Source organism: the organism of the source record quoted next, unplaced genomic scaffold, assembly GCF_019419815.1.
Source record: "Pyrus x bretschneideri cultivar Hongxiangsu unplaced genomic scaffold, Pyrus_bretschneideri_v1 Contig5, whole genome shotgun sequence".
Taxonomy (NCBI): Eukaryota; Viridiplantae; Streptophyta; class Magnoliopsida; order Rosales; family Rosaceae; genus Pyrus; species Pyrus x bretschneideri.
In genome coordinates this window covers 8,991,106-9,008,572 of record NW_025999787.1, presented here as the reverse complement: position 1 = coordinate 9,008,572, position 17,467 = coordinate 8,991,106, and the positions used below count along the sequence as shown (strand labels likewise).

The 17,467-nt window shown below is 37.7% G+C and overlaps 2 protein-coding genes across 2 annotated transcripts; both read left to right on the top strand.

Annotated features, from left to right (window-relative positions):
• Window positions 1–6,056: 6,056 nt before the first annotated feature.
• On the top strand, window positions 6,057–7,569 carry LOC125470382 (26S proteasome non-ATPase regulatory subunit 2 homolog A-like). The gene is made up of 2 exons (XM_048569341.1): window positions 6,057–7,213; window positions 7,290–7,569. Exons 1-2 carry the CDS (start codon window positions 6,057–6,059, stop codon window positions 7,567–7,569), a joined length of 1,437 nt encoding a protein of 478 aa, XP_048425298.1.
• A 6,571-nt stretch (window positions 7,570–14,140) lies between these two features.
• On the top strand, window positions 14,141–16,689 carry LOC103945493 (CBL-interacting serine/threonine-protein kinase 10). Its single transcript, XM_009356066.3, has 2 exons — window positions 14,141–14,294; window positions 14,702–16,689. Exon 2 carries the CDS (start codon window positions 15,135–15,137, stop codon window positions 16,503–16,505), a length of 1,371 nt encoding a protein of 456 aa, XP_009354341.2. The 5' UTR covers window positions 14,141–14,294; window positions 14,702–15,134; the 3' UTR covers window positions 16,506–16,689.
• Window positions 16,690–17,467: the final 778 nt, after the last annotated feature.

The following is a 17,467-nucleotide window of genomic DNA, read 5'->3' as shown; positions in this document are numbered from 1 at the left end:
TCATTAAGCTATCATGTCCAAAATACTTCCCCCCCCCTACCTCCCCCCAAAACAAAAAAAAATCATCTAAAGCAACTGTGCATAGTTTGAAACCAAAGGTTTCACATTGTTACTCGGAATTTTTCTATGGATTGAATAATTTATTTTAAAAAGGCCCTAACTCATGGGGTTTGAATTAGAGTTGTCAAAAATGGAATTGAGATTGGTTTAGTGTATAGCCTAGAGGTAAATAGATGTGTAAAATGTAAAAAAGTCTAAAAAAAAGGATAAAAAACAAAAATTAATAGAACTTATCTATAAGGTAAAAAAAAAAAAGGTATATTGATAGCACCACCCTGCGTAATTTCTAAATAATTTTAGTATTTTTCTGGTTTGCCATGGAAGCACATGATTTGGCCCGACATTAATGGCGAGGTATAGGGCCATAAATGGGCCTCATAAAACAAGATCAGACAGTGTCATGCAGCCAGAAGATCGGAGTAGACAAAATCATATGACAATTGCGAATGCTTTGTTAACAAGCATGATGCATGTCCAAAAGTTTGAGCTGATATGTCACACATGCATTTGATTCAACAATAAGCTGTCACACGAAGTTAAATAAGATTATGGCGCATCATTTGTTCTTTGTTTAACAAAGGAAAAATAATAATTGATTAATTATGTTAAGAAATTGATATGCACACATTTACAGCATTGACACATTCTCCGCATTGACAAATTAACTTTATCTAATTGATTCGATTCCAGTGTTCAGAACAATGTGCTCTTCTCTTCCTTAAACTTCAAACAAGTACACTACACACTTATCTTCCTATATTCTTTTGCGATTCACGAGAGATCGATAGACAAAGAGGAACAATGAACCCGGGATAGGGAAGTTCCTCTCCAATCGTGGCTTATTATATATGTTTATTCAGGTAAGCATGCATGACAAGGAAAAGCTAATTGAGATGTAATTAACAGCTCAATATATAACGTGCATTAATTTCACTATATCCAAGTAACAATCTGATCACAATTAAGCTAATTGGTGATCATACATTTGTTTACAATGCATAAGCAAACCAAAAACTTAATGAAATTCCCTAAGAAACAACTTAATGAAGGGTGCATAGCAACCTCTAGTTGAAAATTTTGACCCATCATAGTCCTCGTACTGATCATGATGATGAATCCTTGAATCAACAAAACCCTTTGGGCTTGACATCGATCTACCTCGTGCCAGAAATTTCTTCGGTGTTACTGGGGAAGATGGCACTGAATAGTATGTTGTTGAATACGCTGATGACGACGAAGAAGAAGAAGATGAAGGAGATGCTGATGAAAAGGCTGGTGCTGATGATGGGGTTGATGCTTTTCTTGAAATAGTACTAGAACTACGCATTTTGGGGAAAATATTGTGTAAAAGAAGAGACCTTTTTGAGTTCTTTTTCCTTGAGTGTATTTTCGGGGAATCGTAAAAATATGAAGGTGGGGGTGTAAGAGGAGGTAGCGACTAGGGTTTCGGTGGAACTTGGCTTTAGGAGTACCTGGTTGAGATTCCCAAGTGAATGGAACTGAAACAAAGGCAGAGGCTCCTCCATGGTATTGATATTCAAGTGCTGATGAGAAGTCAGCCATAAATTCTTGTTTGGGTGCTTAGAGAGCTTGTCGTGCTTGGGGTTGAAGCAATCGTTCGCTTCAGTTTTAATTAAAAGTGTCTTACTAACACCCTAGATATATATGTATGCATGGGGCAGAGTGGAACAATCTCATGCCTCTTTTGAAGGATCGATTTGTGCATTCAAATTGTCTGCATGTGTGTGTCTAACATGCTGATGTATGACTTCGATTAGTTTTTCTTATATAAAAATAGGAGGGGCTTGAAAAATTTGTTAGTGGAATATAAAATTATAATTTTATGGATTGATAGTTATATAATTGACCATGACTGGCCAACTAACATATTACATACATAAAAATAATAATAATAAAAGATTAATTCCAGGTTTAGTTTTCATCATTAGTTATAATCTAGATTTAGATCGCTACCGCACGCACATTAACTAAAAGCCCAGTCAACCGTCTAGGTTTGCTAAATCAACTGCTAATTAATTATGTTAGATTTTTTTTTTCTTATATATAAACCAAATTAATCAAATGTTCATTTTTAATGGTTTATAGGGTTTTTTTTATTAGCACTCACATATTGTTAAAGACACTCCACATAAATATTTATTTTTAAATCACTTATGTATCTTAACATGAAATGACTATTTAGCCCCAAATAATTTAAAAGAAATTGAACACACAAATTATTTACTAATATGAACCCTAACTCTAAATTGGTTGACTAAACTTGAACCCTAAAATCCTAAAACCCCTAATTGGAAAAAACCCCCAAATTGATAGAAACCTAAACCCTAAATATAAATAAAAAAATGTTACGAATTTGTAACCAGATGTACTTCATTATGGATTTTGTAAGAACTACAACATTTTTTTGTTATCAAAATCTATAACTATCCAAAACAAATTTTCGATTTCTCAAAAAAAAAAAAAAAAAAAAAAGAACAAACCATTATAATATAAACAAATTTTTCTCTAAGTGGTAAGCTTAGCAGTTGGCACTACTTTCTTTTAAGTTTTGTACCGTAAAAAGAATTGAACCCATTATAATTTTGGAAAAAAAAAAAATTCACCCATGTCCTATCATTCTTTTTTGGGTCAAAATTTTGTGAGATTGACTCTAGAGGAGTAAGAGAGAGGGATACAAATTTTGGATTTGTGCTCTACCATTAAAATAAACCAACAAACGAATGTTATGTAGTCAACCTCATAATTAGCATTTACATGTTTAGCGAGAGTCTTGAAATTTGGAGGTGTGGTGAAAATGAACAATGAGAGAATATTGAATGTATGTGAAGAATGTGGGGTGCATGTAGAAAGTTTGGGATGTGAGGGTAGTATAGAAAAGTATGTGGGGGTGTACTAAGATAAATTTTGATTGAAAAAGTAGATGTAGGGTGTATTTAGTATGTGAGGTGTGTTCAACAATATGTGGGGTGTTAATAAAACAACTCAGTAGATGATGTTTTATTGTAGTGACAGAAAGCAATAATATTTATGCACCTTAGTGAGGATACAATTTTCACTGATCCTTCTCCCTCCTAACATTTAACAATTTTGACGCACTAACTTCATCGTTGGTAAAATAAAAAATAAAAAAAGGTTTATACTAATGTAACTGTGTTAACAAGTCAGCTCAAATATACGTATTGTATACAGCAACTTGCTTACTCCTTTTCGCTTTCATCTCATCAAAAGAGGTATGACCATCATTTTAATGCCTTTGTTTTGGCTTGCCCTCTGCCCTTTTGGCTGTTTTGTTTCTCGACTCTTGCCTTTGTGCCCTTTTATGAAAATATTTTTCGATACAAACAACTTGGAGCATGCAATAACGAACACATGACCTCTTATGCAAAAAATGTACTTAATTGCTTAAGTTACGAGCCCTTCGTATATTTGCAATTAGTTTAAGCTTGATAACCATGTGCTTAACCATTAAAAAATGCATTTATATAACTTCAACCAATCCATTGCAGAATTTATGCAGATGCAGTAGAGGCTTGAACCTTAAAGCCAGGTACGTCCAGGTGCGATCCATTTGCCTCACTCACCGAATTGCTCATTTTCTTTAATTCTGAATAGATTAATATATTAAAGACCCTAGAAATTTAATCATCGTTTAAGTATCGTAGTGGCCTTTTGCGAATTTTTTGAGACATTTTCCTACTATTATTGCCCTATGAGCGGCGACTTCGGCGATCTGTTGATCAATCTTAGTCTGCTAAAATCTACTATTATTTAAGATTGCCCACATAATTAAAAAATATAGGCATATTGATTTTAATTATTTAGTCAATTTATTTGAATTGACATACATTTAAACAATTTCAAGTCCTTATTTTCTAACAGTTTAAAATTATTCGAGAATATTTTTAGATCTTGGAAGTTGCTTTGTAAGATGCATGGGTTGAGTTAATAAGCCTCTATTGACAAGTTGGATTGATAAGCACCTAAGGAAGCTTTGTGCTGAACAAGTTTGAACTTGCGTTTAATTATGTAGTAATTAATCTTCCTCAATTACATCAAACTACTACGATTGATAATTGTCATGTTTACAAGAACCATGGAGAAGTCGGTGTCTAAATAATAAGAGGGAACCGACGGGTCTAATGTTTTTTGACCAAAAGATATTATTTACACTAAGGTGGATGAGAGTGGTTTTAGCCTCATAATGGACTAGTAATATTGTAGTTCAAATTCGCCTTTGACGAGAATCGAATCAAAGACCTCTTACTTACAAATGAAGAAGAATACTACTAGACCGTAGTACTAATTGACCCGACCGGTGTTTACCAAACAGTTTTCGATGCTTTATTGACTCAGCACACCTAAAAAAAAAAAAAAAAAGTTACGTGGCGAAATGATCAAACAACTTAGATCAACAAAAAAATTACGGAGACCATTCAATGCCGCAGGCCCGCAGCTGACCATTCACGGCTTGTTCTACACACCTGCAACTGGTCCCCGACCTTTTCCATCCCCCTTCCTCATTGAACAACCATGCAAAAAATTTGTAAGGGTTTTGGGTTTTAGGTGGTAATTATAATTGGATTTAGAGGCCATATAAATCTATCCAGTTGAGTTTTCTGCTATGGTTGAATTTTTTTATTTATAAAAACTGTAATTTATGAATTGAATGGTCAAATTTTGGGTATAAACGATAAAAATCTCTAATTAACAATGAAAGACAAATGGAATCCTAAATTGACTAATTTGTGAGAGGAACCTCATTCTCTTCTTGAAAAATATGACCAATGAGAAACCACCATGTGCTGTAAAAAGGAATGGCAATTTTTCCAACGTCCAAAGCATCCACGGAAGAGAGAATGAGCCAAAAGAAACATAATATATCACATTGAAAGAGTCACTAGTTTCAAGCAACATAGTTTACCAACCCCACGGATGCCCCAACTCCACAGCAAGGATGGACATCATGAAGCTCCACATAGAAAGAAGTAGGATGCCTCCAAACTTTGAGAGAAATCACCACGAAACTAACCTGCGAAGTTTCGAAAGCCCCCACCGCAAGTCGCAGAATCTAGGTTACCCTCAACGAGCCCATCTGTATTCACTTTGACCCAAGCATACAGAGAAGGATGCCAAAGAATGGAAACAATAGAAGGAGCTCTAAACAACTCAGCTAAAATCCCTGACATGACCGAAAGAAGGCTCCAAAACCTCTAATCGAAGCCAAAGTAGAACGACATATGTGTAAAAGGGAAAGAGGGTCATTTTCTTCATTTTATTACGCATCTTCTAGATAGCCATTAGCAAGAAAAACCTCGAAGCAACCCAAATATTTAAGATCTGTGGAGAAAATGTTTTGATATAAAAGAGAGTCAGAGATTTGAAATAGAGCTAGTAAGTACAAAACAGTGCCAAATTTAGCAGCAAATAAAAGCCAAGCATGTTATGCAAACTCACAACTAATAAATATGTGATCAATGGATTCTGAGTTGCAGTAACATAATTGGCAGATTGGTACCAAAGGAGTACATTTACGTTGTAGTTGATCCTATGTTGTGTTAGCGTGAGTCAATATTAGGAAAAATAGGGAATGTAAATAATATGAGTCCTTTATTAAGTAGGTTTGTGTATATGTTATTTGTTTCCTTGTAAAACTATAATAGTACTGATGTATATATATTTCTAAACAAGTAATACAAGAAAATATTCCTTAAAAGTTCTATTGTGAGCACCGTCTTAGAACGTGTTCAACCTCTTCACTCACCTGAAAACAAATCCAAATCAAATTAGAGATGGCTTTAATTTAGAAAATATCAATATAACTTGGATCGTTTCGATTAAAGGGTACTAGTACATAAACTAGCCCTTAAAAAAAGTTAAAATCTCGCTACATATATTATATATATGATTTTGCAAGATTTTCAAGAGAAAATATAGCTAGGGTTTACGTACCACTCTCCTAAGCAGAGGCTCGAGGGATGAGAAAAGGTTTTGCATCGAGTTCACCAAAACCACTTCTCCGATCACACTGTCAAGAATCTGTTAAACCCAAGTGTTTGTCGAATGAGAACTTTGTAAGCTGGGAGGATGATGAGATGGTTGCGGAGGATGATGACAGGGAAGTGTTGCAGGAGATTATCAACAATACCAAGCTAAGTGAAGGTTATCTTAATCTTGCTCGTGATATTGAGGTCATGGAGGCCAAAACTCCAGAGGATATCTACAAGGCACACTTACTTGATGGCCGTGCAAGTGCTGGTGCTAGTGTTGATTCAGCAAGACAGAACTTGGCTGCAACATTTGTTAACGCTTTTGTAAATGCTGGATTTGGTCAGGATAAGTTGATGACAGTCCCATCAGATGCTTCAAGTGGAGGCTCTTCAGGAAACTGGCTTTTCAAGAATAAAGAGCATGGGAAGACCAGTGCTGCAGCAAGTCTGGGTATGATTTTATTGTGGGACGTTGACTCTGGACTCGCCCAAATTGACAAATACTTCCACAGCAACGATACCCATGTTATTGCTGGTGCATTATTAGGGGTTGGGATTGTTAATTGCGGTATCAAGAATGATTGTGATCCTGCGCTGGCACTTCTTGGCGAGTACATTGATAGAGAGGATCCATCTATCCGGATTGGTGCTATAATGGGCCTTGGGATTGCATATGCTGGTTCTCAGAATGAGCAGATACGTAGTAAGCTGACTCCTATACTTAATGATGCAAAAGCCCCCCTTGACGTGGTTGCATTTACTGCAATCTCGTTGGGGTTGGTATACGTTGGTTCCTGCAATGAAGATGTTGCTCAGGCAATCATATTTGCACTAATGGATCGAAGTGACTCTGAGTTGGGGGAGCCCCTTGCTCGGTTGATTCCCCTCAGCCTTGGACTTCTGTTCCTTGGGAAGCAGGAAAGTGTGGAGGCCACTGCCGAAGTTTCAAAGACATTTAATGAAAAAATAAGAAAGCATTGTGATATGACTTTGCTTTCTTGTGCTTATGCAGGAACAGGCAATGTTCTTAAGGTCCAAAACCTTCTCGGTCATTGTTCACAACATCTTGAGAAGAATGAAACTCACCAGGGACCCGCAGTTCTTGGAATTGCTATGATATCAATGGCTGATAGCCTGTGCCTGGAGTCACTCTTGCTCCAAGCATAAACTTTCTGCTCCTAATCCAGCTCGAATTATCCGTAAACTCGATCTCCCCAACAGTCGCAAACCCGTCTCTAGCCGTAACATTTACATCCCCGGTAAGCAATGGCCTCTTGCCAGTTCTCTCCCTCAAGACGTTGTTATCAAATTCTTCGCTCGTCCAATTGTCGCTGTCTCCCTTCGGGAAGTCCCCGTCGAGAACAACAATTTCGACTTTGATTGGATTCGGATGATTGATTGGCACCATTTGATTAGCTCCACTACTTTTATCCACGACCAAGATTTGAATTGGGTTGTTGTCTTCATCGGATATCTTGCTTGCAGTGAAGATTGGGAGTGAAAGGCTCTTAGCAAAGACAAGTTGTAAGCTGGATTGTTCTAGGGTTTGGATTCTCAGCGATGGTTGCCTTGCCAATGAGTGCATGTGTGCAGTCTGTTAGCGTGAGTCAATATTAGGAAAAATAGGGAATGTAAATAATAGGAGTCCTTTATTAAGTAGGTTTGTGTATATGTTATTTGTTTCCTTGTAAAACTATAATAGTACTGATGTATATATATTTCTAAACAAGTAATACAAGAAAATATTCCGTAAAAGTTCTATTTGGTATCAAGAGCGCCGAAACCCTAGTTTTTCCGCTGTGCTTGGGTGACTATTTTTCTGCAAATTTTCTGCAGAAAACAGTGGTACCGTGTGTGGTATTGCTGCTTGCTGCGTGTGTACCGTGTGCAGCAGTGCAGTGTAGTTTTTTTTGCAGTGTTTTTCTGCAATTTTTCTGCAGCAAACAGTGTTGCTGTGTGTGTGAAAACAGGGTTGCCGTGTGGGTGTGGTACTGCTGTGTGTGCAATCTGTTGCTGTATATTGCTGTGCAGCACAATACCTTGCTGCTGCTGTGAGAGTTGTGTACAAATTGCTGTGTTTTTCTGCAATTGTACTGTGTATGTTGCTGCTGCCGTGTGTGTGTGTTGCTGCCAAGACTTAGTGTGCCGTGTTGTTGCTTTCGTAAAGGGAAACACACAGCAATTTTTTCCCGCTGCATCCTTGCAGCAAAGTCAATTACTTGCTGCGTGCTACTGTGTATTGCGTGCTGCTGGTGTCGTGAGGAACGAAGGAGAACAAAGACTGCAGGAAGAGACAACTGTTGCGTGTGTGTTGTGTGTTTTTTGTTGCAGCGTATTGTGTCTTTGCTGCTGTACTTATTGCAGCAACTGTGTCGTGTATTATATTTCGTATTGTGCCTCGTGGGAATATTGCTCTACTGTTGCAATTTGCTTGCTGTCTGTTTTGCCGTGGGTAATTGCCGTGAGTGGTTGCTGCTTGTTTGTTTTTGCAACTTGTGGTTCCGTAATTGGTAGGGTGCTGTGATTGCCGTGTACTTGTGATTGTCATTTTTGCATATTATTAAATGGCAAATACAGGTTGGATTTTAGATTCTGGTGCAACGGATCATATGACATATGATAAAAATATGTTTCAATACATGACCACATCTCACAGGAAAAATATATCAACTGCCAATGGTACTTTGGCACCCGTGTGTGGTGCCGGCACTGTGCATCTTACCCCTACACTTCCCCTACATCATTGCTTGCTTGTTCCTTCTTTATCCCATCATCTGTTATCCATACCACAGGTTACTGAACAATTGGATTGTGTTGTTCTAATGTATCCATCATTTTGTCTCCTTCAGGATATTCAGACCAATGAGATAATTGGGCGTGGCACTAAGAGAGAGGGGTTGTACTATGTGGACGACGTCGTTTCTGGCAGAGCTAATGCGGTTCGAGCGTCCCAGTCTAGTAATTTACAAGAAGTGTGGTTGTTGCATCGTCGGTTAGGGCATGCATCTTTTGGGTATTTACGACGTATGTTACCTAATCTATTTAGTGGAATAAATGAATCAGACTTACATTGTGAAGTATGTATTCTTGCTAAAAGCCATCGGGCTTCGTTTCCTCCTAGTATGAATAAAAGAGCTTTACCGTTTGAACTTGTGCACTCTGATGTTTGGGGACCATCTCCTGTTGTTACTTCTTCTGGGATTCAGTGGTTTGTTACGTTTGTTGATGATTGCACTCGTATGACGTGGTTATATGTGGTGAAAAATAAGAGTGATGTTGGTATGGTATTCCGAACCTTTTCTCAAATGATTCGGACACAATACTTATCTGTAATTAAAGTTCTTCGTTCTGATAATGGTGGTGAGTATCTTAATTGTGAGTTGTCGGAGTTTCTTTGTGATCAAGGCATTCTCCATGAAACAACCTGTCCCTATACTCCACAGCAAAATGGAGTGGCTGAACGAAAAAATTGCCATATCTTAGAAACGGCACGTGCTCTACTTCTGGGCGCATCTATTCCTAAGATTTTTTGGCCTGAAGCAGTTACTTATGCGGTCTACGTGATTAATCGTATGCCCTCTCGGGTGATTGACTTTCGAACTCCTCTTCAAGTTCTCACTCAACATGTTCAGGTGATGTCTACTCATACTCTCAAGCCCCGGGTATTTGGTTGTGTGGCTTATGTGCATATTCCAAAAATTCATCGCACTAAGTTGGATCCGTGTGCCCTTCGATGTGTGTTTGTTGGTTTCTCATCTCACCAAAAAGGATATAAATGTTATCACCCTGAGACTCGGCATATGTATGTTACTATGGATGTGACCTTTTCTGAATCGGAGTTTTTTTATGCCCCCGTATCTTCATCTTCAGATCACCAGGGGGAGAGCTCTAGTGGTGATCTGGAATGGTTGGACTTGGGAGAAATACTGTGGTTGATGTTGAGGCCGTGCATGCTGGTGCCGTGCCTAATGCGGCAGTGATCATACATGCTGTGCCAGAAAATACTGTGGTTGATGTTGAGGCCGTGCATGCTGGTGCCGTGCCTAATTCGGCAGTGATCATACATGCTGTGCCAGAAGTTGCTGCCGAGAGCAGCATGCAATCAGAAGCAAAAGATGCCGAGAGTGATCCACAGTCAGGACAGTTCATTGTTGAGCCTACTTGTGTAACCCCCTCTCTCTAGCTCCACAGTGATGCCCAATGATTCTTCTCTGAATAAACCTGAGGTAAGTATTGTGGATGATTATGTAACTAATGCAAGTACTGATGTAAATACATATAAGCTGCCACCGAGACAAAATCGGGGTGTGCCACCTGACAGGTTTTCTCCGGAAGGCAAAGTAAAGTATCTGATAGCCAACTATGTCTCATGCAATGGTCTTGCACCAGAGCGTAAGACCTTGATAGACAATATGGAGGCTATTCGAGTACCAACTCGTGTGGATGAGGCTCTAAAGGATCCAAAGTGGGCAAATGCAATGGATGAAGAAATGTTGGCGTTACAGAAGAATAATACCTGGGAGGTGACGTCCTTGCCGGAGGGAAAAAAAAACAGTTGGATGCCGGTGGGTGTTTACTGTCAAATACAAAGCCGATGGATCAATAGACAGGTACAAAGCAAGGTTGGTAGCTAAAGGATACACCTAAACATATGGTGTAGATTATCAAGAGACGTTCTCTCCGGTTGCCAAGATGAATACGGTACGTGTTCTGATTTCTTTAGCTGCTAATATGGACTGGCCATTAAAACAGTTTGATGTGAAAAATGCTTTTCTCCATGGGAACTTGGAGGAAGAAGTATATATGGATTTTCCTCCTGGGTACAGTGTTGGTAGAAGTACCGAAGTATGCCGGTTGCGTAAGTCTCTTAATGGGCTGAAGCAATCGCCTCGTGCATGGTTTGATAGGTTTACTCAAGTTATGAAAAAGATTGGGTATTATCAGAGTCATTCTGATCATACATTGTTCGTTAAACGGAGACAGAAAAAAGTGACAGCCTTAATCATCTATGTAGATGACATGATTATTACTGGGGATGATTGTGATGAGATTTCAAGGCTGCAGAGAAATCTTGCGGCTGAGTTTGAAATGAACAACCTAGGGGATTTGAAGTATTTTCTTGGAGTCGAAGTTGCTCGATCTTCGAAAGGTATTTTCTTGTCACAACGTAAGTATGTTTTGGATTTGTTAAAAGAAACTGGTATGCTGGGATGTAAGCCAGTTGATACTCCTATTGTTGAAAAACATCATCTATGTTTGGATCCGAATCAGAAATCGGTTGATAAGGGGAGATATCAGAGACTTGTAGGGAGACTAATTTATTTGGCTCATACACGACCAGATATTGCCTATGCAGTAAGTGTAGTAAGTCAATTTATGCATTCACCGAGTGAAGATCATATGGCTGCTGTTATGCGTATCTTAGCTTATTTAAAGTCTGCACCTGGAAAAAGGAGTTCTCTATCGGAAGCATGGACATTTTAGGATTGAGGGGTTCACGGATGCTGATTGGGCAGGAAGTGTAGGTGACAGACGGTCTACTTCGGGATATTTTACTTTTGTAGGAGGCAATTTAGTCACATGGAGAAGTAAGAAACAGAAGGTAGTATCAAGATCCTCGGCTGAGGCCGAGTATCGAGGGATGGCTCACGGCATTTGTGAGATTCTCTGGCTTCGAAAGCTTCTTGAGGGGCTTGGGTTCAAGCCAAAGGAAACCATGAGACTATACTGTGATAATAAGTCAGCAAGAGATATAGCTGATAATCCGGTACAGCATGATAGGACAAAACATGTGGAAGTTGATCGACATTTTATTAAAGAGAAGCTTGAAAGGAAGATTGTGTCAATACCTTTTGTGAAGTCAGAGGAGCAACTTGCAGACGTTCTAACTCATGCATTATGTAGTCGAAGGTTTGATGACTCACTTGTCAAGTTGGGCATGTGTGATATCTATGCACCAACTTGAGGGGGAGTGTTAGCGTGAGTCAATATTAGGAAAAATAGGGAATGTAAATAATAGAAGTCCTTTATTAAGTAGGTTTGTGTATATGTTATTTGTTTCCTTGTAAAACTATAATAGTACTGATGTATATATATTTCTAAACAAGTAATACAAGAAAATATTCCGTAAAAGTTCTATTTGTTGGAGGCTTATTGAAAAGTATCTTAAAAAAAAATAAATAAAGCCCCAAAAAAAGGGTTTTTAAATCAACAAATGATGTTCCTTATCAATAGGAAGCGGTATTCATTTTCTCATACTAATAATGTTTGAGACTTGGTGCGAAATAGAGAAGCATTGAACTCGAGAACACTACCAATCTTTGAAACAGGTGTACCCAATCACTTATCAATCCAAAAGAGAGTTACTATAACGAGAATTTTGAAACAAAATAGGGAGAATAGATTAAGTTTTGATGCATTGAACAACCCTAATAAGCTTGAACAAAATGGAAATTAATTAGTTGCTAACATGCTTGGATGCCTCACTAACCAAGTAAATTAGTATTTCAGTTAAGGAACCCTTCCACATGGAATCTCACATGTAGATTGAAGCAATGCATAGTTGGAAACAAATTATTTTAGTCTCTCAAGAACTTGAATTGCCTTGATGTATTGGACTATTTTTCTATCTGATAAAACACTGTGCTTGCAGTTCTATTAGACAAAAAAAAATTGCACTGATTGGAATTGTTTGCATTGCATATGTGATGTGAGCTTCAAGTGCCAAAATTGGTTTTTGACACCTATTTTCCACCGCCAACCAAATCTCTCCATGCTTTTACCATTATCCTTAAAAATACCTTTCTTTCTGCATGTAATTATATAATAATAAGGATTCGAGCTAAAAATCAAATTATAATATGATAATTCCCAATATAAGGTTGTCGAATGAGAACGTTCTGGATTAGCATGACGCTGAGGTCCATTTATATTCAATTAATATATACAGAGTCATATTGATGCTCAATTTATTTTAAATTAATGCAAGTCAAATTACGTTTGGATTGTGCCACTTTCAATGAAGGAACCAAGGATTTTTTTCTTAAAAGAACAAAGACTGAGAAAAATTTGTGCTCGACCCAATCTGAATCTCTCAACATTCATATCCATAAAAAAAACATCGAAGAAAGATGCTAGGATACTTTGATGAGAGACATGAATTTTCAGAGGGAGCGATAACTTTCATTAGCTCTTATCTGATTCCGTCACTGCTCATTCTTTGATATTTTCTTTTAAATCATTTTCTCTGTACCGTCACATAAAAATTGAAATGTGTGTAGCAATTTTTCGTTGTTTTGACAAAGATCCTTTTGTATATGGGTGATCTTGTAAGTATCCTATCAATCTTTTTTTAGTAGCTGTTTATTATAGATAAGATTCGTTTGGAAGTGTCATTGAAATGATTGAAAGTGTTTTTTGTGAAATTGATTTTGTGTTTCAAAAACAAAGTGTTTTTTCAAAATCTACTTGAATTTTTACTACAGATTCTAAACACAAATCTTACCAACTTTATTTGAACAAGTGATATTATTTACCCTAAGGGGAGGGGGTGTCTTTTGCCTCACAATGAACCAGTAATAATGTGATTTAAATTCATTTTTAACGAGAATAGAAACGAAGTTTTTTTATTTACAAGTGAGGAATAACACAACTAAATCGTAATAGTAAGTGAAACAAATTTTACCAACTGAAAAAGTAAAATAAATGAAAAACCTACAAGTCCTAGCGTGTATACTGTATAGGTAGGCACACACGCACGACACAACCAACCTACTTTCCGCGCATGAAAATTTTTTTATTGTGATGGAATGACGGATGGTACATTATTTGTTTTTATAAAAGTGATGAGAAATTTTATTTGTTAAATTATTAATTTTTTAACATATATATCTTATCATTATATCACCTTATGTACCAGTCACACTGAAAAATCTCTTCCCGCGCATGGGTTCATACGTAGCCCGCACGTTCTGGCTTAACGGGTTTCTGGCAGAGGTAATATTACTTTTTTTTTTCTTTTTTTCTTTTTGGGTAAAGCCGTCCGGGTTATATAATTAATTAATATAAAAACCCAAGGGTTTACGTGATTATTTTTCAAGTAAAGTTTGATTTTAATATTTTGAATTCGAGCACCACATCATGCTTTTCTCTCTCTCCTTTTCTTCGTTGTTCCTCTGGTTTTGGGGGATCTCCATACCCAGGAGCTTCTCCTTCGTCAACAAAAAGGTATGATTTCCAATTTTCCTTTAATTTTATATATTGTTTTTCATAGTTTTTTTAGCTTTGAGAATTGATCGAAACATCTAGAGGGAATTGGAGTTCTCAATTGAGAATTTAAGCCGGATTAGTTTCGATCAAAAGAATATAGAAGAATTAATTGCTAGTTATTTCATTAAGATTTGTTGTTTTATAACATTTTTCTGGTTCCTCTGCTTAATCGGCGGGTTACTAATTTTGTTGTTGAATAAAAGTTTGAACTTTGAATCAGGGTGTGTTATCAATCTTTCGTCAAATTAGAGCTTTTTTGATGTATTATGTGTAATTGTTTCAAAGGTTTCGTTTCAATTCATGGAAATTGACAAAGATTGTAGCTTTTTCGTGTTTTAATCGCTGTCCTGTTTCTGACTTTGTAGGTTTGGCTTTACAAATTTGGGCTAAATTTTGGGTAATTGTGTGGAAGATCGTTGCGTTACGGTTTTTTTTTAGCATAATTCGTCATTACATTGGAAGCAAAAACCCGGGGAATGCTGAAAGATGTGCCTTTGCGCGCCGGACTCTGCCTCACAACTCCATGAGGGTGTGTCTATAATCGAACTGCCCTTCTTGATTCTTGCTGGTGAGGGACCTGTAAATCAAAGCTGGTTTGCTCTCGGATTCCTGAAGCAAGTTGGGCCTTCTTTTGTGCACACAGCGCCAGTTGTGTTAATGCATGACCATTGTGAAGGCGGTTGACGGTTGAGCTTCTTGTGGTATTATAAACTCCTGCACTGTATATTGTGGATCATATAGATCATAACCGCAGGAGGAAGTTGTGTACTATTTATTGTTTATTAGGTTTTGATTGGGATGGAGAATAAATCGCACGTACTGATGCAAAGATATGAGTTAGGGAGATTGTTGGGTCAAGGGACTTTTGCCAGGGTTCACTATGCAAGGAGCTTGATAACGAATCAGGGTGTGGCCATTAAGGTTATTGACAAAGAAAAGATTATGAAGGTTGGGTTGATGGATCAGATCAAGCGAGAAATATCTGTTATGAGACTGGTTAGACACCCTAATATTATACACCTCTATGAAGTCATGGCAACCAAAACTAAGATATACTTTGTCATTGAATATGCTAAAGGCGGTGAGCTATTTAACAAGGTTGCTAAAGGAAAGCTGAAGGAGGACGTTGCAAGGAAATATTTTTTGCAGCTAATCGATGCTCTTGATTTCTGTCATAGTAGGGGTGTTTATCATCGGGATATAAAACCAGAGAACTTGTTGCTCGATGAGAATGATAATTTGAAGATCTCTGATTTTGGGTTAAGTGCCCTCGCTGAAAGCATACGCCAAGATGGGCTACTCCACACCACCTGTGGTACTCCTGCCTACGTTGCTCCAGAAGTTATTAACAGGAGAGGCTACGATGGTGTGAAAGCTGATATTTGGTCTTGTGGAGTTGTCTTGTATGTCTTATTGGCAGGCTATCTACCATTTCATGATTCAAATTTGATGGAGATGTACCGGAAGATTGGGAAAGCAGAATTTAAATGCCCAAATTTTTTCTCACCGGAAGCACGTAGGCTACTGTACAGGATGTTGGATCCAAATCCCAATTCTAGGATTTCCATAGCCAAAGTTAGGGAGAGTTCTTGGTACAGAAAGGGACCATACTCCAAAAATATGAAATCTGAAATAGGAAACAAGGCTGTGGCTCGGACGAGTGCAGAAGCTTCTGGTTCCAGTGAGAATAGTATGGCTTCTGAGGAAAAGCAAGAACCAGGGAGACCTCCAAACATGAATGCTTTTGATATTATCTCCCTTTCTGCCGGGTTTGATCTGTCTGGCTTGTTTGAAAAAGATCCTTTTCACAGAGAAGCAAGATTCACTTCCAGACAACCTGCTACGGTCATCATCTCCAAGTTAGAAGAAATGGCTAAGCAACTGGAGCTGAAAGTGAAGAAGAAGGATGATGGATTGTTGAAAATTGATGGATTAAAGGAAGGTAGAAAGGGGATTTTGTCCATAGATGCAGAGATATTTGAAATCACTCCAACTTTTCATCTAGTCGAGGTGAAGAAATCAAGTGGGGATACATTGGAATTCCAGAAGATGTTGGACGACATAAGACCTGCTCTTAGAGACATAGTCTGGGTTTGGCAAGGCGAGGAAGAGCAACAACAGCAAGAAATCCCGCTGCAGCAACAAGAAGAACAGCATCCTCCACGATAGTAACAAGTTGCCGGCATTCCCATGGTATCTTATTTTTGTTTGTACATTTTACAGTCTGCTAAGTTTTCAACTTTATATTTCTGTCCTTGCAATTGTCGTGACCGTCTTAATAAACTTGTTCTTCTTCGTATATGTACATGACCACAATGATTATGATTGTATGAAACTCCGATTGTTGTTTGCGACATCGTTCTGCATTTTTTCCTGCAACCATGTTCTATCCATGAATTTCGTTACCTGTTCGACATCGATTTTCAGCTGGGTATGTGCCTCTACTGCATTCTCTTCTTTCTGAGACTACTAGTTGATTTAAGATTTAACTTTCAAAATAGTTGTAGAGTTAGGTTTACCAAAACCAAATTTCTGGTTGAATATTAAGTACGAGAGGGACGCTTTTCCTTTGTGTGCCCGTATGGAAAACCTTTTCTCCTGACCTGCTAGTCCAACTGCTTATCATATACTTCCAACTCCAAGCGTATTGACAGCAACTGGCAAACAAATTAGGTGGAAGTGTGGAATATCTAGCCATTAGGATACACCACATGTGGGACACAGATGTACATACTCAATGCTGATGTGTAGACTTACTAGTCTTGTAGACACGTGTCACAGTTTCAACGGGGAGAGAGGAGGAGATAACACTAGATCAGGGAGCTTTTTAGCTTACGATTATAATTATAGTGTATGGTCGCTATACACTTTATCATTTACCATGTCTTTTCACTTAACAGTAGTTTTTTTTTTTTTTTTTTTCAAAAATTGAAAAATGAACATTCAGTAGCATGTGGTCTAATTTCCTAGTAGATGGGATGTTTGGTTTCTACTCATGCATTCTAGGTTCGAAACTGCCCATCTTCTAAATTATTGTAATAGTTTCGAACATTTTCTCTCCCATTAATAATAATAATTTTCTTTAAAAAAAAAGAAAGAAAATGAACATTTAATATTAAAATTAACCAGAG

Excerpts from the sequence above, each read along its gene's own strand:
- LOC125470382 (XM_048569341.1), top strand. The coding sequence starts at position 6,057 with ATGAGAAAAGGTTTTGCATCGAGTTCACCAAAACCACTTCTCCGATCA. Across the intron at positions 7,214-7,289 it reads GCTGATAGCCTGTGCCTGGA|TCGCAAACCCGTCTCTAGCC; the intron begins GTCACTCTTGCT and ends TCTCCCCAACAG.
- LOC103945493 (XM_009356066.3), top strand. The coding sequence starts at position 15,135 with ATGGAGAATAAATCGCACGTACTGATGCAAAGATATGAGTTAGGGAGA.